This window comes from Solanum tuberosum, unplaced genomic scaffold, assembly GCF_000226075.1.
Source record: "Solanum tuberosum cultivar DM 1-3 516 R44 unplaced genomic scaffold, SolTub_3.0 scf00039, whole genome shotgun sequence".
NCBI classification, from domain to species: domain Eukaryota; kingdom Viridiplantae; phylum Streptophyta; class Magnoliopsida; order Solanales; family Solanaceae; genus Solanum; species Solanum tuberosum.
Window position 1 is genome coordinate 1,814,269 of NW_006238968.1, and position 25,038 is coordinate 1,839,306.

At 30.6% G+C, this 25,038-nt stretch overlaps 2 protein-coding genes across 2 annotated transcripts; both read right to left on the minus strand.

Annotated features, from left to right (window-relative positions):
- Positions 1 to 3,794: 3,794 nt before the first annotated feature.
- On the minus strand, positions 3,795 to 5,166 carry LOC102586895 (cold shock domain-containing protein 3). Its single transcript, XM_006343302.2, has one exon. The coding sequence runs from the start codon at positions 4,952 to 4,954 to the stop codon at positions 4,052 to 4,054; it is 903 nt and encodes a 300-aa protein (XP_006343364.1). The 5' UTR covers positions 4,955 to 5,166; the 3' UTR covers positions 3,795 to 4,051.
- Positions 5,167 to 10,438: 5,272 nt separating this feature from the next.
- LOC102587235 (uncharacterized) lies at positions 10,439 to 14,104 on the minus strand. Its single transcript, XM_006343303.2, has 2 exons — positions 13,263 to 14,104; positions 10,439 to 12,076 (listed from the first exon to the last, which is right to left on the minus strand). The coding sequence occupies exons 1-2, from the start codon at positions 13,822 to 13,824 to the stop codon at positions 10,644 to 10,646; spliced, it is 1,995 nt and encodes a 664-aa protein (XP_006343365.1). The 5' UTR covers positions 13,825 to 14,104; the 3' UTR covers positions 10,439 to 10,643.
- Positions 14,105 to 25,038: the final 10,934 nt, after the last annotated feature.

Sequence of the window (25,038 nt, forward strand, 5' to 3'; positions counted from 1 at the left end):
AGTTAAGACTCGAGAAATTTTTATTCATAATATTAAACCTTGTTAATTGTAATTTTAGATAAATCACTATGTTAATTCAGATGAATACTCAACATAATTGTTAGCAATACCATAATCCTAAAAAATTTCATCTCAATGATCTTAATTACTCTTAAGCTCTGTATATTTGTCCTTGATTACTAGCTAAACTTTAATTTGACAGTTTACCTTTTCTTTAATTAGTTTGTAATAAAAAATTACCCTTTGGAAAAATATTTTGTTTAATTAGTTAACTATATTTACTTGTATGACTATGTAATATAGGAACTAAGTTATGTCTTAAACAAACTTTCCGTGTCTATCATTTTAAGTTTAGTAGGAATTAAGCGACATATAATGCATATAAAGGTAACAAATTTGGTCCAAACCCATTTAACTCGCCCAATTCACGTAGAATTAAATGGGTTGGATAAAAAAAAGTACTAAATTTTACACAAATCTTATAATGTTAAAAGCTAATTACATCATATTTCTACTATTTTTCAAATTACAAAAATCCCTTAAATTTAGGAAATCCAAATACATGATACATTGTATCTTGATTTCGGATACATCACTCAACGATACATCATGTACATCATCCGAAAATAGGAGACAGTAGGAATTTTTGTAATTTTTTTCAAATGATAGAAAATTTTAAAAAAATATAATAAAATAAATTGTGTATTTAAATAATTTTTCCATAAAATAACTCAAATGCAGTGTCATGAATTACAAGGCAATTTGAACCTTTGGTGTTAGATTCAAGTGGGGTTTCAAAGTTGAGGTGTACATTTGGTTCTGTCGATTTTTACCAAATCAATAATAATAATTGACAAAATGCGTAATATATGTTCTATTGAACACATAATAGCTATGTAATTAGTCTAACAATAATTTTCAATAATGCATGCATTCAAACTTAACTAAATTTTAATAATCAAACACAACTCAATATAAACCTAAAAGACAATACGCTATATTTAATTTTAAAATTACTGAAATATTCCATCTCAAATTCAACAATAATATAAGAGTTCAATATATCTTGCAAAGAACAAATAGATTGATAAATTTCAACAACACTCCATTATATATATATATATATATATTAAGCAGTATATAAAAATGAATGCATTACACAATTCTATTAAATAAATAATATCACATCCAATAAGAGAATCATAAATATTTCTCGTCATGTTTTCAAAGAAAATCCAATATCAAATCTTTAAAAGTTTGCTTTTTAAAATTATACATTTAATTTATCGATTTGGTTCAGTTTATTTTTGTTACCAAATCAAAATAAACCCGACCTAGTCAGAATTTTTTTTTTCGATTTGATTTGACTTTTCAATGCCTAACCCTTGCATAGTTAATGCATATATAATCCACAAATTTCCTTTTGGCTTCCATCTAAAGCAGAATCATTGATCAACTACAACAAAACATTCAGTGTGTTCCACAAGTAGGGACGAAGGGAGTGGAACGTAAGCAAACCTTACCCCTAAACCCTTGACTTGAGCAGAATCAGAAATCAAATTTGCTTATCCTACTGTAATCCCTACTGTCTACAACCAAGCTGATATTGTAGACAGTGATTCTATTTCTGATATTGATTCCTCCACTGAAGTATATGTCAAAACTTGAGTCAAACTTGAACAATTCAATGGATTGACCTTCAGTCTGAGGAAAATGCTAATGGATAAGAGCGGGGCTTTTATCCTGTGCACACTCAAAGTGGGGTAGCGACTGCGAATTTCCCTTGTCATAAAAAAAATGCTAATGATGGCAATGAGTTCAACTTGACCCATGTCTCAAGGTTCTCAATCAAGAAGGCATTCAGAGTGAAGCTTGACACACAAATTGATCTATATACTAAAGTCAGGCTGCCCCTAATAGTCTCTTAGTAGCTCAACTTGTCACCAAAACTTCCGTTATGAAACCAACACCAGTTATGCCAATCTATGTTTGCTTGGGACTCTTCAAAAATGTCAATGGATGCGAGTCAGATTTTCCAAAAGTAGTGTATTTTTGGAGAATCCAACACAAGTGCGGCAACGAAAGTGAAGAGTTCATGCAACTTAGATTCCAATGCTAAAAAGATGGTACTTACTAGTTACAACACATAATTTGGAATCAGAAACAGTAACATGAAATATACAACATTTCAGTTGTTTAGTCAGAACATCACTTTGGAGAACTAGGATAACAACAACAACAACCTAGTGTAATCCCACAAGTGAGGTTTAGGAGAGTAGGATGTACTTTAGACCTTACCCATACCTTTGTGGGGTAGAGAGGTCGTTTCCGGTAGACCTTCTGGCTCAAATTCTGGAGAATTAGGACCAGAGAACAAAAATGAATCAGCACAACACTGCCTGTTTACAAACTGTTATCTGCAAGGGATGATGAGTTCGCATACACCATTCCTACCACCCGACAATATTTGATTTTCATCTAAACACACTAGTATGGAGGAGACTAGGATCAGTGAGGTGCAAATATTCATTCAAAACCTTGACAGAATTTGATGTGATAAAATTAATAGTGAAGATAAACTAAAGACAACTTGAGAGTTCCGAGAAGGAAAGAGTCCCACCTTCACATTTTCCTCTGACTTAGTGGTGGAAAGAAGATCTTCATCTACCCCTTGACTAGGAAGACTATCCCCATTGGAGATTTGGAGGCTAGCATTTAACAAGTTCTTCGTTTATCTAGAAAGTTTATGGTTCATCGTTTAAAACTTTAATAGTTGAATTCATCGTTTAACTACTAATCCTTAGCACTATTATTTTCTGTTTCTATTCCTTGCTACATCACTACTAGCACTCAAAATATTTTATTTTATTTTGAAATTAAACTACTAGCACTCAAAATATTTGTTTAACGAGCCTATCACAATTGTATTCCAAAACAAGTGAGTATAGACACTAATTTTATTCATACTCCATATCAGGCATCAAATAGACAAGATCATATGTATTGAGTCCAAATATACAGCCTAAATAGAGAAACACTTAGCAAAGTCTTCACGGTCCTGAGATAGCCAAGGCAACAACACTGTAAAACAGCCACCTTAAGATGGATCCACGCACTCGTCCCTTTACTCAGTTCTCACTTTGAGTAAAGAAAATCAATCATTTAATTATATGCTGGCAACTGGAAAAAAACACATTTTATGTAAACTTTACACAGATATTCAAGCTTCAGTACCACACCACAAAGTATGACACATCACTACCATGTTTAGCAAGATCAAAAGATTCAACAATACCAAGAATGTTCATGTAACTTCAATCCATTTTAAGAGTCTAAGGTTCAGTACTATCTCTAACTAACTGCAAGAAAAACCAAAGCTAGTACAGCAGCAAAATAAAGCAATTGCATAACTTACATCTCAATGATAACCCCCCAAAGGCAATCTCCTAACCTAAACAGAATCCATTGACTAAAGCATAGATCAAAACTCAATCAATCACCAGTATCTCCCCATGATTAAGCAACAGAAAGACTACTCGAGGACTACGGCCGAATATCGTCACTCAATGAGCACCGGGCATTCCCATATCCACACAAACATAAAGCATACATAAGACATAATCACTACAAATACAGAAGTGAAACATCTCAGATACGAGCTAAAAGATTGAAGCTGCTAGATTTGCACAACTTTTCCCATGAATTCAAAATGCAGAAACATGAACATCAAAGAGGGAAAATATTAATGGACATGAAACATTAATCCAGTGAAATTTACCCATGAGAAACCCAAAAATTCCAAATCCAAAGCCAAGCTTTTTATATATTTGTATAACCAACAAAAATCAAAACTTTCCATCACAGAAACAGTTGGTAGGAAATCCCAACAACTAATTTGTTATCCTAAAAGCTACCAATGCATGTATTTAGGAAACTAAAAGTAACAAAAGAAACAAGTCTGTATTATCCATATTAATTAAATACTCCCAAATAGGAAGACAAGAGAAAAAGAGAAGATCATGTACATGACAACTCTTCCTCTAAAAGATTCTCACTTCACAGCTGGGGTGGTGCATTCCCTTGCAAAATGGCCAGTTTCTCCACAGTTGTAGCATTTGCTTCCGCCGCCACTAGATCTCCCAAACCTGTCACCACTGCCGCCGCCACCGGATCTCCCAAATCTGTCACCACCACCGCCACCACTCTCGCGTGAACAGTCCCTTGCCAGGTGCCCTGGCAATCCACAATTATAACAAGCCCCACTACCACCACCTGCACCACCACCGCCGCCACGTCTCTCACTAGGGCAATCTCGAGCCATGTGCCCAAGTCCACCACAATTGTAACAACCACCACTTCCAGCACCGCCACCGCCGCCGCCACCACTACGGTCACAATCCCTAGCTATATGCCCCGTCATTCCACAAGTGTAACAAGCGCCTCCACCACTTCCAGCACCACCACCACCACTACCAACACAATCCCTAGCTATATGCCCCGTCATTCCACAAGTATAACACGCACCTCCTCCTCCACCACCGCCGCCACCTCCTCCACCACTGATAAGATCACAATCCCTAGCCATATGACCCACCCTACCACAGTTATAACACTCACCACCACCCCCACTTCTCAAAAACCCATTCCCATTCCTCCGATCACCGCCACGACCCATACCCCTACCACCACCGCCGCCACCGCCGCCGTTACGACCTCCATCCAAAGGCGCCCCATCAGGACCCGTAACCTCAACAGCCTGATACTTATCCCCATTCCCAGTCACCATAAACTCAACTTTCTGACCTTCATACAACGAACGAAACCCCTCAGATTTGATCTCAGATTGATGAACAAAAAGATCTTCGGTTCCATCATCAGGTTTGATGAAACCGTAACCCTTTTGGTTACTGAACCGAGACACAACCCCTGTCAATCGAGTACCTTCGGCCGCCATTGATGATTGATTAGCTCAAAATCGATCAAACAATCAAAAGATGAAAATTTTGTGCCCTAATTCTATGGGAATAGGGAGAATTTATAGGCTAAATTGTTAAAGCCTTATTGCATTAGGGCTTATTGGATCCCTTATTTTAGTTAGGGTTTGGTTCTATTTTTTGGTTAGTTGAATGAGGATAAAGGACAAAAAAGGGGGGAAAAAGTTGTAATTTAGGCCTAGTTTGGACATTGAACTTTTTTCCTTTTTATTTTTTCAAAAATAAATTATTATTTATTTAGTTGGTACCTTTTTTTTTTTTGAAGAAAAAAGATCGGGTCGGATTTGAACGTGGGGAATCGAACTCTCATCAGCGAGGTGAAAATTCAGTTCCTTTTTAGAGCCAAAAACAAAGATTGAGGGTTTTTAAGATCAAAAGCAAAAAGTTGATGAGTCATATTCTAAATGTTAAGGGTATTTTTGATAATTTTCATTTATACATTAATGATTTTTCGATTAGTTTTTGAAGATGGATTTTTTAAGTTTAAAGAATTGACATTCCAATTGTAAACTTTTAATTTTTTGTCTAAACTAACTTCAACTTCAAACAAAGTAGACCTTTTGACATAGATACTTGTGGGAAAAGTAGTGAAATTTCTAATTGAGTTGTAAATTTAAGATTAAAGAAAGAAATGCATTTGTATTAGTAATAACATCCATGAACTTCCTATAGACGTGAAAGTAAATTTGCTTTTTGTATTTTGCAAAATAGTTCAATTATCTCCTCTATAAAAGTTGGAAGACAGATCTATTTTGTCATTGTAAAAGTTAGCTCAATTTGTCCATATTGACTAAAAACAATAGCTATTCAACTCACGAGTCATTTCAATAAGGAAAAAAGGTCAAATTTGACATTGAACTGTGCGGAACAGTCCAAATTTGCTTGAAATAATCCAAATTCGATCGACATTGTTGTCAACCACCATTCCTCATCCCTGTAATTAAATCAGTTACCTAGTCATTGGAGGCTTTTAAGTATGGATGAAGAAGATGGCGGTAGCGTTGAAATAACAATAGCTTTATTCTTCAAAGTTTACTGACAATCTGAACAACTCAAAAAGAATATTTGGATCATTACGCAAAGTGCAAGGGCAAATTTCACCCTTTTTCCTTTAACCTCATACATCAAAAATATCTTTAAAATTGTAGCAACACAACAACTAAGTCAAGTTCATAGGGACATGTATTGACATAGATGTTTGATTCAACTTATATGTTATTGATCCATGCCCCTAGAAAAGATGAAAACAAAGAAGATTGTTGGGTGGGGGGTGAGGAGATAATTTGTGAAAATATAAGGGATAAAAAAAAGAAAATTTAGAATGATTAGCGATTGACTTCAAGAAAGTGAGGAAATCAAGTTGGTAAGCCAATTTTTTTTCTCTATCGATCTACACAAAAAAGACATCAATCTTGGCTTATATTTGTACAAAGAAAGCTAAAAATTATAGTAAGGTGTGTGTATATGAAGGAATGGATGGGGATTTATAGGCGTGTTACAATTATTATTATTTTTATATAAAAAGTGACCACATAGTTTCAACAAATCTTATGAATTAGGAATAAATGGACTTTTTTTCTTCTTTTTTTACGTGTACAAAATAATAAAGTGGTGACATAATTTCAGCATAATTTACCATCTCTGATAGCAAGTGAAGTCATAATGGCATCATTTTCCCTTCTAAACAAATGACCATTTTTAGCACCTTAATAATAAAAAATATAACCATTTTTGTTGTTTCAAATTTCACAAATACTATTTTATGACATTGTCATTAAATTTTACTGGCAAAATTTAAAATACCACAACAATAATTATTTTTCAGTTACGAGGTAAAAAATAGTTAGTGAGCTTTATTTTGCCATACAAATATATTGTTTTTCTCGGTAAAGTCCATAATTTTTCAATATATTGTGGCATTAATTCAATTCAAAATTCAAATCTTAGTATGTTCATTTTCATTGAGATTCATGTCAATTTGGATGAGAGAAAAAAAAAATTGAACTGAAAATCTTTTCTGCAGATATCCATTTTTTGGAGAGACGGATATATAAATTGGATGTACACGTTAAAATTCAAAAACAATCTTCCAATATTACAAATATAATTAATCCATATTGATATTACAATTAAAAAAAATTATCAAATAGAGAAGGCAAAGTGGATAATCAAGAAGTTAGTGAAGTAGTGACAAAAGTAGTTAAATAATTTCATTGCTATAGTTTATAAAATTAAGTTAATGTGACGAAATATGACTTGTAAATCATGGGTACAATAATAAAGTTATGTTATCATATTTTATGACTCAACTCAATCTTTATCTGGATCATTTATTCAGGTATGAAAAATATTTTTCAATCAGTTCTTTAATTTATTTTCATGTTTGATTGGTTAATTTTACTTATTTTTAAAACAATATTTTTTAAGAAAAAAAGTTTCTTAAATAAGTAAAAGTAACTTATCTAATTACAATTATTTAAAAAATTATACAGTTAATATTCAATATTAATTATCTCATCCCGATCCTTTTTCCTACTAGTGTTCTTTTCTTCTTCTATCAGGTAAGAATTGTGTTATGTTGTGCACAAGCCCATTTCTGATTATTCCATTGGACTATAGGCTGGCCAAAAGTTAAAATGAGAAGTCCAGAAATTATATCCACTAATTTTGAAAATAAGTGATTTTGAATTTGTTATCGACTTATCGTTGATTTTTTATATGCAAATATTTAAAGTTTAAAGTTAAAAGTTGTTAAACTTTAAAGTTTGCCTATAAAATAAACAGAGTCAAAAGTTCAATATCATCTACTTTAGTGTAGTATAGAGATACTTGAAGTTCAGGATGGATAGAAAAATTTAGGTATGAATTTTTGAAATCTCAATAATTATTCTTCATTTCTTGTATATGAATTAAAAATTCAATTAAAAAATTATAAATATTTAATTGTGACTCAGTTATCATTGTAAATTAATTTGAGATTTTTGTTGAAACCTATAAAGTTCAAATTGTAGATCCATCTCCAACGATTTGATGCCACTATTTGAGTTATGCGCTCTAAGTTTATAAATACATGTATGTCTATCTACTTTCGAATAACTTTAGATGTACAATATTAAAACTTTAGATACAAATAGTTAAAGTTTGGTACTATATTTTTGCGTGATTCAATTATTTTAAAAGATTAGATAAAAGTTCAAATAAGAATAATATATTTAGCCCATAAAACTATGATCCAGTTCATGTTAGTCCATATCTTTCGGTCCATTTCCTACTTCTTGTTTGACCTATATTTGTTGAAGAAGTTTTTTTTTTCTCATGCAGTAGTCGGTATATGCGTTGGAGCTCACTAATTTAAATTCATGTTACTGAGAGTTTATTTGAGAAAAAACATTTTTTATTACAGATTTTTTCATATTTAAAACTCAAAATTGTGAGTTAAAAGACGTCGATGATGTTGTTGGTGCACTTGTTTTCTTCTTCCTTTAGACAATCTGGCGTTGTGGTGATGCAGGGTTAAACATTTACATTAGGTTATAATATATGTTGAATCATTTTATTATAACTATCGTTTTAATTTTTTTTATCGAGAGATTTAGTTTTGTAATTCTTTATAATTTGATTTTAGTTTTATGTTTTTTTTTCACTAGAGATTTTCATTTTTACACATAAGAAATCTAAAAAATATGTTCTATTCAATTTGCAGTCGGTTATAACCATCATTTCCTCCTATTAAGAAAGACAAAAAACACTAGGTATATAGTTGACCAAGTAATCTCTACTTAGTTAATAAAAGTAAATTGATTTCTTTTTAAAAAATATTACTCCATCTGCCTTTATTATTTGTCTATTTTCCCTACACACAACCAAGAAATCATAAATAAGAAGAATATTTTTATTAATATTTTACCTTTTTAACTCTTTTCAATACATTCTATTTATGTGTCTTGTCCATCAACAAAAACAATTCAAAATTAGAAGTGAGAAACTTTTTTGAAATTTTATAATATTTATACTTCAAAAAGAATTAATTAAAGGCAAAATGATTTTTTTAAAAAAATAATTCGGTTTTGATTTTGTTAATTAACACACAATTTGAGATATACATTTTTAATAACATGGACAAGTAATATAAGACAGAAGAAGTATGTCATTAAAGTATAATTGAAAATAATAGTCAACTTTAATCCTGAATTACGAAAATAAATTATTTTAAGCTATAGTAATGTAGTTAATTTGAGACAAAGAGTGTAATATCCAAGAAAAAAATACATAAAATAGGGGACATAATATATTAATGAATAATGGTTTTTTTTTTGTTATTCATTCAGCGTCTGAAGCTTGTATTAGAAATTCGATTAAATTCAGATCGTGCATTGTAGGGTCCATTCATGAGGTGGCACCCCAACAAAAGTTTTTCTATACAAAATTCAAATTCAAAACTTCTGATTAAGATCCTACTAACGCATTACAATCTATATCGGTATGAATAACAAATATCATAATTATAAAAGGGTAGACATGTGCCTCACTTATTAAAACTATGTTATTACGAATTATTCATCTAATAATTTTCATACATGTGCAGCTAGTGGCAATGATAGGTTGTTATGTAACATTAGTACGTACGGAAAATTACCATTATCAAATAAATTAATGGGAAACATTATATCCCTTCGTTCGAGTCTTGAGAATGAAAAAAGTTCTAATAGAAATTATGAAATGCGAATTTAAATTAATTGGAATCGTAACAAGTAATTTTTGTTTAGATTCTATATTGTATTAGGAAGTCCATTTAAATATGTATATGAATATTTCATTACGAACTTGATGACTAAAATGAGCTATGAGTTCAATAGCAAATTCACAAATCATAAACTTTAAATCGTGGCTTTGCCTCTAAAAATAACTTATTTTGTTTTTAGACTACCAAGTATAAAATCAATTAATCTAAAAAAAAACTTATTTTATTTTAAGACTACCAAGTATAAATCAATTAATCTAAATCGTGGTTTCGCCCCTAAAAAAAAGCTTATATTGTTATAAGAATACCAAATATAAATCAATTAATCTAAATATGACTCGCTGTTGAACTTGTTGAGGTTGGTCATATGAATTTATCGACATTTCTTGAATTAAAAAAAACATTTTGTTTAAAAAATTAATACCCTTTTTATTATGCAAAAATTCATTTATTTTGGACTAAATGTGAAACTAAAAACACCATATAATAGGGACCAAAGAGATTAAATCTTAATTCCAATTAGTAGATGGGTGAATCCAGAATAGTTGGTCTCCAATGCAGGAACCTAACACCAAATGAAAAAAATAATGAAATAAATCCCCATAAGTAGAACAAAAGAAGAACAAGAAATCCAAAAAACAAATGCAAATTAAAGAAGCAGCCTAGTGCACTAAGCTATCACTATACACAGGATTAAGAAAAAGACCGTACCACAAGAGTCTATTTTACAATAAAACAGATAATTCTGTAACGAAAAGGTTACAATCAAATGGTGAATCTAATTAGAAGTTTATTCTACACAACTAGAACAGGGTTAAAATGACAAATAAAAACAAAATCTAAAACAAATAACATAAAATTTAAGCTAACAACATACAAATTCTACACATTTTTATTATTATTACAAGTCAATGAAATCCCCTTGATCCTCTAGATTGATATAGTTCAAGCCTGCTATTTGCTTCCTGCAACAATCTCTCTACCTTTTCGTGTTGGCTCAAGTACGCGTGCTTTGAGGCCCACTCGAGCACTGTCAGTACCTCGGCTTGAGCAAGTGCTTCACTATCAGGAACGTGCAACGCAATGTAGCAAAGTAGAAGCAATGCAGGACTCTGAACTTTTTGTTCACCAAAGTAAACAAGTTGAATCAAATGTTTTGTCCCTCCGGCGTTTATGATGGCCTTGGAGTGATCCTTGTGAAGGTAGTTATCTGAACAAGCGAATTTTGCAAGGGCTAATGCTGCTTCTTTGGAGATTAATGGTTCGCGCTCATCAAGTAGCTTGACTAATGGACTAATGATCCTTGTTTCAGTTGCTCGAAAAGTCCTAGCTAAGTTTCCAATAGCATTGATACATGGAATAAGCAAGTCTGAATCTCCTTTTTCGATGATTCTCAGTAATTGATCAACAACAGCTTTGCAGGCTGTTGTGTTAGGCTTGAACGCTGACCGTCTCAAATCAGCATCTTGTTCTGCCACTGCTGTGATTTCCATTATGGACATAGATGAATTGTACTTAACATCGTCTGTTCCTTTGTCCAGGAGTACCGCAAAGCAAAGCAGTGCTCGTGATTCAGTAATGCTGCGACAAATTGAGGAATTTCCCTTGGCAAGTTTCCATAATGCTCGTGCAGCCATCGCCTTCATATAAGCCTTGGTAGCAGGATCCTCATTTTCCCTCCCTTTATTACTCGCCCCAGTTGAACAAACACTGTTCTGATGCTGATGCTGATGCTGATGCTGCAGATGATTGACATGATTTTGCTTCATCACGTTGCTATTTCCGTTAATCTTGCTAAGCTGATTCAACGTCTGGTTCACGCCATTGACAAGATTTTCCTGAGGGGTTTTCGTTAGACCCTTCATCGACATAGTGGTGGTAATCACATTATGCATCTGATTAGACTTATTATTCCCTAATGGATGTGGAACACGAATCTTTCCATCATCCTCGTTCGCCTTGTTCACATTACTATTGTTATTACTAGCCAAAACAACAGCGTGAATCGAAGTGGCTTTGCTGACAATAGCATACTTGATATGCTCTTGAACCGTCTCAAACGCGAGATGGCTAACCAGTAACCTGACTATATTATGCTGCTGAAAAAGATCTTGGCATTTCGGGTAATGTGAAACGAGCTCTGCAACTGCCCATGCCACTACTGACTGAACTTTCATCAGACCTTCTTTGAGGATTTTCGCAAACACTGAGCAAACGCCAGCATGTATCATGTGTTCGACACTTTCAGGGTCGCGTCCAAGAAGTCCAATTGCCTTAGCAGCATTCTCCTGACCTTCCAATTTCCCTTCCTTCAACAATTTCAACAACGGTCCAACTCCACCTGTCGAGACATAATATAATTAATTACGTATTTAAAAGTGTGTTCTTTTTAATAGCTTAAATTCTTTTTAGTATAGTAAAAAGGGATAATTGTACAGAATGACAAACTTATAATCTAAAATAAATGGAGTAGCTACTGTTTGATTTAATTGCGTCCTATAGCAAACGATTGTCAGTCGCCTCACTCCCTCCAAATTCTCGCTCGCCACTCTCCCTTTCTCGCTCGCTCCCTCTGTGCTCGCCTCTCTCGCTTTATACAACAGAATTGTATAAATTGCGTTTCTGTTTGTATAAAGCGAGAGAAAATTGTATATACACATGCAAATACATATATATTCGTCTTATACACTTATAATTATACAATAAAAATATTCCCCTACCCAGTTCTCTTTTGCCTTTCTCTCTTTCTCGTTTTATACAAACACAAATTATACAATATAATGTAAAATTTATATTTGTATAATGTATAATTTATGTTTGTATAAAGCGAAAGAAAACCGTATATACACATGCAAATACATATATATTCATCTTATACACTTATAATTATACAATACAAATATTCCCCTGCCCAATTTTCTTTTGCCTTTCTCTCTTTCTCGTTTTATACACACACAAATTATACAAATATAATATATAATTTATGTTTGTATAATGTATAATTTATGTTTGTATAAAGTGAAAGAGAGAGCGATTTTGATATACAAATATTTTTGTCAACGATTTATACAAACGAGAGGCTAACAACAATTTATACAAATGGCCTACCAGCGAAATTATACAAATCTGAAGAGGAGCCAACAAATTATACAATTGCTTCTTTTTGTATATATGTATAGCGAAATAGACATAGCTTTCAATTGTGTATGTATAACGAATTATACATGTATATATTTGATATGGAGCGCAATTATGCAAACTTTGTTATAACATACAAATATGATTTTTTTTATTTGCTATATGTGAAAGTTGTTATAGTAAAAATACCTTTAAAAGTTCTGAAATGAAATATCTTAAACTTTTCAACACAATTTAGATCCATATCAAAGCTGACAAAAGTCCTGGGTTCGATGCCACAAAAAGCACATAAATTATTGGGATCCATATGTTTAGTCCATTTCAGTATGAGCAACACAACAAATTATAATTAACTATCATGTATTTTAGAAATGAGAATTTCGACGAACCTTCTTCGATGATTAACTTGCCATACCGATCATTATCCTGAGCTAACGAAACCAAAGAAGCAGCAGCATCCGATCTCTCATCCGATGAGCCAGTATACAAAATTGCAATCTGTTCCCAAATCAAACACAATATAGGTTCATTAGCAGCAATCGGCGGCAGCCCCAAATACTCATCACCCCGTTCATTCGCCGATGCAGAAACACGGAGGAGCCACGATACATCACCGATCGAATTTTCCAGTAGAGAAGTCATTTTCCTAAATGCAGCAGCAGGGATGATAGTGAAAACACGTTTAACGAGCCCGTTGGCTCGACATTTCGAGACGATTGATAGGGCTTTTTCGAGTACTTGTTCAGTATCTTCGATGATTCGTTTCGTAGGGCGTTGGTAGAGATCGTTGCTAGCTCGCGCTGCTTGACGTAGCAGCGCGGCTAGTTTCTCTGTTTTGGATTTGATATCTGCACAATCTTGTTTGAATGAATTTGCTTCGTCTGCTACTTTTGTTACTTGGTCTGCTAATTGAATTGGCTTAGCCAAGATCTGCTTCACTATGTCAGCCATTAAATACGGCAAAATGGAGAAATTTGACGAATTGAGATGGGAGGTTTGGGAGTTAACTCAACGAGCTAGATCAAAAAATACAAAAAATGAAGTGTGTATTCAGTTCATTTCGAGGTTTTGAAGGCGAAAAATGGTGAAATGAACTTAGTGTGGAGTTTTGGATTTGTGAGTTTTAATGGAAGATTTGTGTACATTTGAGAAGTTTGATATTGGAGAGTGAGAAGATGTGGCAATGGAGTTGGAGTGAGATGCTATTGGAGAGATTTGTGAGTTTAATAAGCATTTTTTTTTTATTTGGATGATTGCGAATTTTCCATCATGTGGCGAGTTCGAGTCCTAGAAAATGAGAATAATTTTATTGAAAATGTAGACCTTACAATACGTAAATTTGAATTTAATCTGACTAAGATTTATTGTTTTTTTTAAAAAAATTAACCCTAAGGGTTACACCACTGGAATGGTTCGAGAGTGAACATTCTTGTCGGGATCGGATAGATGGTGAACTATACCTGAGCGGGACGAAGTCAAAGGAAACTCTGATGGAGGCCCACAGCAATACTGACGTGCAAATTATTCATCTGACTTGAATATAGGAAGAAAGACTAATCGAACCGTCTAGTAGTTGACTGTCCTCGAAATAGCTGAAGCTCGCGTGCAAGTTCTTTCGGGTAAAGCCAATAATTAGAGGCTATTGTGTGTGCAAGAGTTTGATTGGTTTAATACTAAACAAATATTTAATGGTTGACTTGGTATGTTAGTTCTCATCTTAGCTAACCTTTGCGTGATTAATATGAGTTGCAGAGAGATGATTGAGATATTTTGAGTTTCAGTTTTTGAGAATTTAAATCTTTTCATTGGAAGTGGCGTTTTCAAAAATAAGCTTGATGAATTCACATTTAATCGAACGCTAATATGAATACGGAATATAAATCACAAGAAAAAAAAACAGCTTGCATGGCCTGATGTAGATCAGAAAGCCAGGTCACTGACAATGCGGGGATATATTTCACTTTATGAACTAACCTGTCACATGCCAGATTCTGTGGCGCATTGGCAGGTTTCTTCATTAAATTTTTTTGAGATTTTTATTCGATGTTCGATATTTATATCGAAATTGGATTAAACTCAAATTTACGTATTACATCACTCATTTCTCATAGCACTTTCATAAGAAATTTTTTATTTTCAAAGTCTCAAACCTAAAATCTCTAATTAAAAGTGAAAATATCTCAATTATTCCACCACGACGTATGTTGGTTATCGATTTCTTCGTTGCACAATACTATTATTTGATGGCCTCGATCTGTGGTCCTACTCTTAATTGACTCAATACCTAGCGTATAAAACAAATGTAAAATAATTTTATTTATAACAAAATTGTTATTTTTTTGGTATTAAAAAGTATAGCTTAGTGATCAATGAAGCGAGTTAGGTGATTTATTTTCATCTGTTCTAACTTTAATGAATAAGTTATTTAATATTTATTATCGGTGAAAGGTAATAAATATCTTATGAAATTAATTGAAATACGTATATATTGATCTGAACGCCATGATTATAAAAAAATAAAATGAAATTATTATGTCATGTCCTTGTAACTGAACATGCCCACTTGGAGACTGGCTGGCGCAGTTGTTGATTAGCGTTTGCATGTTTCAGTTATAGTTCCATGTCTGTTGATTGCGCAACGGTATGTAGCACTTTGAAAACACTATGGGCCTAATTCCCTTCTTATCATAACATGTATGGTTAACGTAAAGATCAAAAATACGTCTAATATATTTTAATTTTTTTGAGTTTTATATCTATATTATTATATATGTGAGTTTTTTTTATCTGAACTATTACTAACATGTTTATTGAAATACATTTAAGCTAAACTATTGATCGTTTGAGTTTCATACTTGAAATTCCAAGTAAGAAAAATGAATAACTGATAGTTAGTTTAAGTATGCTTCAATAAACATTTAGTGAAAGTTCAGTTAGGAATTTACACACATGATATTAATGTATGAAACTCAAAATATTGAGATGCTTTAGTCTTTAGGTGTGTTTTTTACCATTAACTCGTAAGGCTATACATACTTCGGTAGATACTGAACTATTTTGAAATATCAATCTTTTCTATGTCAAAATTTCAATATTATAATATTAGTGTACGTAGGGGTGGACATGGTATGGTATATACCGAATTACCATATCATATTAATTTTTTTAATACCGTGATTTCGATATTATAGTATTTGATATGGTATATGGTATACGTTTAATTTTTTTTTGGTATTCGATATGGTATTTGGTATATAGAAATAACTTATCGAAATATCAAATACCATACCGAAGTACTTGTTACATAAAAAACATATATATTATTTTAAAATACAAACAACTATGCAACCTAGTATTAGTATAAACTAAATGTTTAGAAGTTGAAACTTTGACTACTCTATTTTGATTTAAATGTATTTGAAATTTAATTGATTAACAAAATGAGTTGTTTGTACTTTATTTCGAATATATATTTCTACATGTATGTTAGTATGATACAACTGAGACTTTTTTAATTGCCAAAATCATAATACTCTATCATACGAGTATATATTAGTCGAAATTGAACAAACTATAATTACCAATTTACTGTACCGTAAAATACCGAAATCAAACTTCAAAATATCGAACCATACCGAATTAAATTAATATGGTAATAATATAATATTTTAAAACTGAATATCAATATTATAATATCTAAATTTTCAAATATCGTACCATGCCCATCCCTAATACCTTTCCTTTCAAGTTTCAATTATCGATTGATGCATGGGGACCTCTCTTAACATTGTAATCAATAATGAAAGATTTAATGAACTATTTTATTCATTATGCTTTATTATATAAAAAATGGATAACGTTAAAATTTAAAATTTTGACTCCACCTTTAAACACAAATCATTGGGTATTTAATTACATTATACATATTGATTACTAGAATTAAACAAAGATTTTTTCTGATCACGAATTATTAAAAAAACTGTATTATAAAACTTGAGTTTTTTATTTCATTTTCATTAAACTAGTTCACTGGAAAAATGCATGGTAAAAAACAAATTCTCGTTGAAATACTAAAAATAACCTTTGGACTTTTTTCTTTCCTCACTAATTCAATTAAAATATTTGTGGAAAATTGAGAATAGCCCGAAACATTTTTCAATAGAAAATTTTAATTAAAAAGTAGTGATTTTTTAGTAGTGTGATTATTTTAAGATTTTTGTGATCCTTTATCGAATTTATTTTAATTACACGAACTCACATTAAATTGATTATATTATAAATTAATCAGGTGATGAATCTTGAACTGATAGTTCACAGTGAATTAATGATGGAGTAGTGGTAAGCACGATGGCTTTTTGGGATTTGTTAATTGGTCTTATCGATCGACTTAATTTAATATATTTTTTATTTAATTTATCAATTTGAAATATATTTAATTAATAAAATAATTGTTCTTAATTTTCACTTTATCTATTAAACGGTCTTTAATTATTTATTCGATTTCCAATTTAACCATTAAAAAAAATCCTCTAATTTTTTTCTTTTTTCTCTTTTCTCTTATTTTCATTTGTTCATATATTTAACCATTGCATTTCCAAACAGTCAATCAATATCCGTCATGGCAATAGTTATTATGATTAAGATTTCTTTTCCCTAATTATAATTTTTATTAGTCGAGAACGGTTTAGAATTTAAATATATAAACATGGGCACATGGCTTGTCTAGTGCAGTTTACATCTCTAGTATAATTTTCAGGCTATTACATAGTGGTGGATTTCCTCAGTGAGCAGTGAATGCTCATCATAGAATACTCACTCGAAAGACAAAGGATCTCGCAGAAGTTATAACGACTGTAAATTACCTCAGATTCCAAAAAAAAATTGAAATGGATGAAATAGGTTTTTGAGCAAAGAAAAAAAAAGGAATAAATAAAACATCACTATATCAACTAAAGTATATATTACAGTAGAACTGTCTACGTTACACTCAAATGTGCGTTCCATTCCTAAACTTTACTAACACAAAATATACTTTGTCCAACTAACTATTCTTTAATATTAAAAAAAAATTATAAAAAATTCCAACTCCACCACTTCATCGTTAATATCAACATCACTCAAACAAAGATCCTAGATTCCTTCCCGAGTCCAATCAGGGGCGGCTCAACAACTTTGAAAAAAAAGCAATTGCCTTAGGCCCAAAATTTGAGGGGCCTCATTTTAAAAAAAAATAAATAGGTTATAAGTTTTAAAAAAACACAGAGTATTGCTTATCGAAAATAAAATCTTTTCATAAAAAAGCAAAGAAGTAATAGAAGTTCGACAAATTATGAATACTATGTCTAAAGAAAAATTAAATAATTAGCTATAATAAACTTCATAAAAAATATATATTTGAATTTAAGGCCCCCATTCGGATTTGGCTTAAGGCCACCGATTTATTAGAGCCGCCCCTGAGTCCAATAATGCAAAGAGGTGATAAGTCATATAAATACATTTGCTTGGCCTTATTATTATAAATATTACTATAGGACGATAAAATGAACTACTTTTCGTGAACCCTTTCCATGCATGAATTATTATTATCACTGTTTTATTGACAAAGGACATGTTGTCATTTTCCTTTAGACATGTACGTACGATAAATTTTACTTCAGTATGATAATTATTAATTTCAATAAAAAGGTAAATTACATTAGATAAATTTTGCTTCACTAATCAGAATCAAAATATTTATGAGAGGGGTCACAATATGAATAAGGCCTCATTTGTTTGCATTTAATGAAGATCTGAATATTAATCATTCAGATTTAGTCTATTAAGTATTTGTTTTTTAGGTCTGAATTCAGCCCATTAAGTCCATTGGTTTCTTTTTCAAAATGCCTCTTAATAGAGATGAAAAGATCTAGACAGATCAGATCTGCAGGAGAGTCTTAACACCATTCAGATTTATTTAACAAATTATAAAATAATATTGTATTGCCTCTCTCGGTCTTTGCGTGACTTTTGCTCTCACAACTACAAACTTTCTTCCTCTCTTTACTCAATCAAACACCAATTTTTTCCTCTTGAACTGGTAAGTTTTCATAATTTTTACAAGTATTTTTTTATATTAATAATTTTCTTAGGGTGTATTAATGTTTGTCAAGAACATTTGTTGCAATAATATGTTTAGTGTATTGATGTTCATCAAGGTTTTTGAGTAGAAAAAAATGCTATTAATAATTAAAAATAATAACTATGTATACATATTTGAGGTCTCTTATTAGAATTTTGTCTTAGGCCAATAATTTTATTGAGACTCTTTGATCATCAAATCCGTTTGTGAGATAACACTAATATATTATTGTTGTTGAACTAGTTGGTGACAAAAATAATGGAGCTCTTTATAATTCTCCATCCCAAAAAAGTTTTGGGGAAGAAAAAAAACTTATTCGTCTAAATTGGAAATTGATGAGAAGATGATTACTGCTCTGGAGTTATTAATTAAAAAAATGTACACCTACATTTGAAGAATATATGGAAAAATTGATGGACTTGGATGGGAAGAGTCAATTATATAGTACATGTGTTAGTATATTTTGTGAAAGTATCCAATTCACAAGTTAGAGAATTGGATTAAGGTTATCGGAAAAAAGATAAGAATTCTTTAGTTTTTCCAATTAGCCAAAATATATGTTAGGTGTTGATAATGTGATACCGTATTTATTATTTTTCAACTAGTATTTATCATACTTATTGAACTTTTTGATATTATATTGTGCCTATAAAATACTTTTTATTTGTGATTTTTTTTATGTGATGCTTGATGATTATGATATTTTTTTAATCGAAAAATAATATTTTTTGTTGAAATGAATTTTTCATAACATTTTATTAATATAATGTTTGATTTCATATGCACATTCAGATATTGAAAACAAACAATAATTATTCAGTGTTCAGATTTGGAGACAACATCTTAATATTCAGATGTGTATTCAGATTTAGACATCTAGCTCTTAATGCAAATCTTAATGTTCAAACGTGTATTCAGATTTTGATGTCTTAATCTTAATGAAAACAAATGACTAAGTAAGCACACAAAAAAATGAGAGAGAATTTAGTATTTCCTGTATATATGTAAAAAAAAATATCTTTAATCATATATAAATAGAAATAGAATCAACATTTTTACTAATAAAAGGATTTAGGATATGAAGAAGTCGAAGATAGTTCGAATAAATCCCTTTGATTACCTGATTTTGCCTATAAATCGTGTACGACTAGACAATTAACTCGACCACCCTTGTTTTTCACGTTTTCAAAAATTTTCTTATAATTTGGCCCCCCTCGAGGATGAATCAATAAAGTTATTTGCTAATTGTTATATAGCTATACGACAAAAAAGGAAGGAGATTGATTAAGAAAAAAAGGAATAAGCAATTAGTCTGCTTAAAGTGATTTTTTTGTGTCGTTTAATGGTTACTGAAATGCTTGAAAATTAATTTATACCATTTCATTTTTGCTTGCTTTTATAATTTATGTGACATTGATAGATTTCGAGAGTCAGCTAAATTTATACATGTTTTAAAAATATTTAAATTATTAATTATTATAATTTATAATAATTGTTAAATAATATATGTTACTCCCTCTAATTTCATTTATGTGGTATTGTAGAATTTCGAGAATCAATAAAAAATTTATGCATTTTTAAATTTTTTTAATTATCAATTATTGTAATATCTATATTCTTGGGTAATTGATAAACAATTTGTTGGGCAATACTCAACGCAATTACCACAAAATATATCGATTCCAAAATTAATAATATAATCAAGCAATCCTTCCTTTTGAATATCAGTTTCCAGCTTCCAATCAACAACAGATAAATGTATAGGATATACATGCACACATGCTTCACAAGGAATGCATTAATCCTATTGCAATAATTCTTGCTAAGAAGAATGCTCATGTCGTGGCAATTTGATCTGTCTTAGTTGATCTTAATTCGACATTAAATGTATATTAATTTTTATCCAATAACTGAATATAAATATATATATATATATATAATATTTTTGATGTAATTTTTAAATATAAGCCAATTCCCAATAATTGAATACTTCTAGTGAACTCTTTCCAATTGTTATTACTTTTTGTTGATAAGGGACTTGTGGTCACTATCCTTGATATGTATGCGTACTATGAATTTTGTTTTAGTGCGATAATCTACCAATCACAGTAAAAAAGTAAATCACATTAGATAAGCTTTGATTTAGGGATGTAGTAAAAAAAAGGGTCATAATATGAAAAAGTAACTATACGTGAAAGTCAATAAAAATTTGATATTTATTATATATATATATATAAAATATTTTAAATTATATATAAATAAAAACGGAGTCAACATTTTAATTAATAAGATGATTCAAAATATAAAGAAGTGAAGTGAACACAGAAAAAAATTAAAGACAATTCGAAATTTTAAATAAATTATTTTGATCCTACCTGATTCTGCCTCTAGATAGTGTACGACTACACAATCAACTCGACCACTTTTGTTTTCACGTTTTCATAATTTATAATATGGTCCCAAAATTATAATATGGTCCCCTTGAAGATGAATCAATAATAAAGATAATAAAAACCTTTCCTATCTAGCTAAACAACAAAGAAGGAAGGAGATTGATAAAGAAAAAGGAATAAGCAAGTTTGCTTTAAAATGATTATTTTTTTTTGTCATTTAGTGGTTACTAAAATGCTTGAAAATTATATAAAATTTTAGTTTAAATTTTAAATAAATCTACATTTTGATTGACAACATTATTCAATATCATTACGAAAAAATGGTGAAAATCAACCGATAAAAATCGATTGGATTTATCTTTCTTTTTTTTAAAAAAAGAAATAAAAAGTGTTTGGACGAATTAATTAGGTAGATTTTTGCAACATTATTTTAATAAATAATTGACCTAATTCGCAAGTTTCTTTCGCAAAAAAATGAGTTCGAAATGTATAAATATTAAGAAGCATCAATGATCTAGTGATAAAATAAGTATCTATCACACTAAAGCCGGAGGCTCGATTTTCAGATGGTATTTTTTATAATTGTGTAATTTGAAAACCGACCAAATCTGGTTAGCATTTTTTAAAAATAATAATATTTTTTTTTAAAGAACAAACCAACCAAGCATTGGTTGGTTATTGATACCAACTAAAACAATTTCTCATCGATTTTTGATGTGTATTCCACAAATCAAACGATCGATTTTGCCTTTTAAAATAGTGTACATAAATTAAATTAGTGCGAGACAACAAATATTCGATGAGAAAAAAGCATTTTTTGTTGCTCTTTTCATATATAATTCTATTCCGGCCAGCACAAAATACTTATAATAATTGCATGTTTAGACATGCTTAATTAAGAAAATATGGTGCTATCAAATTCTAATATTTTCCCCCAGAAATGTTGAGACATGACAAGATAGCAGCTCTAATTTATTAATTATTTTCACCATTTCAATTTTGTTGTCTAGTTTTAATTTAACACGAAAATTAAGAAATTAATTATTTTTTAAAAAAAAATCTTATGATTTTAAGCTAAAGCTAGGTAGAATATTGTATCAACTATCAATATGTCATTAATTTTATGGTATTAAATTGTGTGAAAATTTAGAATTAAAGAGTTGTCAAAAAAAGAAAAATATATTATTTTTTAAACATACAAAAAATAACCTCTCCTATTACAATCCGTGCTGGACCGATCAATAGACCAATAATCAAGTCTTCAGTCAACTGACGGAATGCATTGCATCAACCTGGGAGCATTAGCCGATATGGTACATCAATACATATTCTTATGCCCATTCCAATTTTGTCTAACTTTGCTAACTCCTCCTTCTCTACATCTATTTTGTTCGTTCTGGAAACACGTCTTCTTATTCCATCTTTTCATAATGCGTTGTTATGTCGAGGGTCTATCAGAAATAATCTTTCTACCCCATAAAAGTAGGAATACGATCTGCATGTATCCTATATATCTTTCCAAATATCACTTGTAGAATTACATTGAACATGTTATTATTGTTGTTGTATATATTTGACTAAGAACTCAAGAAGTTGTATATTATTGAATTTTAAACTTTAAATTCTTAATCCATCTATGTTGGAATCACGGGCGGACCCACCCGTGGTCAAGGGGTATCAAGCGACACCCCTTCGCCGGAAAATTACATTGTATATAGAGGATAAATTTTTATTTAATAAATATATATACAAGTATTGACACATCTTGAAACAGGTGGAAGGTTTAGTCTATTGGTTAAGGGGTTGGAAAAAAATCCACAAGGTTGTGTGTTCATGCCCTACTAGCCTTGTTATAATTTTTTTTATTACAACCATTGACACCCCTTAATGAAAATCCTAGATCCACCACGCCACTGATGGGAATAGATCAGTAAAACTGGACATCAAATAAAGAATGAAAAAATAAAATCATGCCTTATGACTAGAATATTTACATGTGTTCATCATTCTTTGATCAATTGCCAGTTATATATTATTTAAAAGTCCATTATAAAAACTCATAAATTATAAATTTTGAGTTCGTCTCTGTATGAAGTTTTCATAAAGTGAAAATTATATATCGAATAGGAAACTAAAAAAGAAAATCAGGTGTTACAACTAGAATATGTACATGTGCGTATCATTCTTTGATCAATTGGGAGTTGTGTATTATTTTAAATTGTTATAATATAGAAATCTATAAAGTTTACATTTGAACTTTATTATTATTATAAATCTCAAACTAAATATAAAAAAAATAGAATAAGAAATTAAAAAAATATATTTACATCAATCTCTGTATTGAGAGTGTTGATTGGTATACTTTTGACCTCATCTTGCTACACTGATGTTTCCAAGAAGCACCATAGCAATAACATATAGTATATCCAAAGAGATAAACTTGTCCACATCCCATGTGTTTATTTTTTTTGTTTTTATCTGACGTTCATTGTATAATTAAAAATTGATAAAAATTTAAGTTACTCATGCCAAAAAATTCATATCGGAAATAATGCACACCTTAATAAAGACGATGTTACATCTAAATTAGAACTCAAAGAAGTTCACATTGGGTGTAAAACTTTAAGGAATTTTTTTTCTAGAAAAAATATTCTGATTTTTTTTTTTTAAGATGAAGTTGAACATGCCATCTACCAAGAGTTGATCTAAGTCACAAAGTATCTCCGTTTATCTAGGCTTTATATAAATGTGCTTTTTAAAAGCTTGAAATAAAGATAAACGAATAAATATTTAATCGTGAATTTAATAATTAAAATAGATTATAAATAATTTGATTATAAATTTGAGAATTTATAAATTTTAAATTTTGATTCTACTTCTGATTACTGTGAATCTCTCAATTGAAGCTCGGTTGTTGATATCCCACTCACCGAACTTAGGAGTGACTAGTGTATTGCTCGAATATGTTATTATCGCTACAAAATCTCTCAAGTGGTCTAAAATGACACTCATTTTAGCAGTAATTGTAATAGTAACTATGAAGATATTTGATTAAGCTTATAAGCTGATTAGACTAACCAATAAACACTTCTTAATTCAATATGTCTATCCTTTTGGTAAACATTTGTGCATGTATAAAAAATACCCTTTTATTTATTCTTACATTTAAAAACCTAATTAGTGATGGTAAAACTACTCGCAATTGCAAATTGACTTGCTATTGATGGAATGAAATTGATTTTTCAGATGGTCACTTAATTGTATAGTAATTATTACTCCCTCTGTCTCAATTTGTGTGACTTACTTTCCTTTTTAGTCAGTCCCATGAAGAATGATACATTTCTATATTAAATAACAATTTAACTATAAAATGTCTATTTTACCCTTAATGAAATGATTTACAGCAACACAAATTTCTATCATTCATTTTGGACCACAAGTTTTAAAAGTCTTCCCTTCTTTCTTAAACTCCATGCCGAGTCAAACTACCTCACATAAAATGAGACGGAGAGAGTATTTCAGAAAATCATTTTCCTTATTAGAAAAAGTTAGAATAAAAGAAATTGTGAGATAATACATATTAATCGAATTGTTATCTCAGAAATCAACTTATTACCATTATTTGTTGATCTTCTCACTAATTACCATATTTGC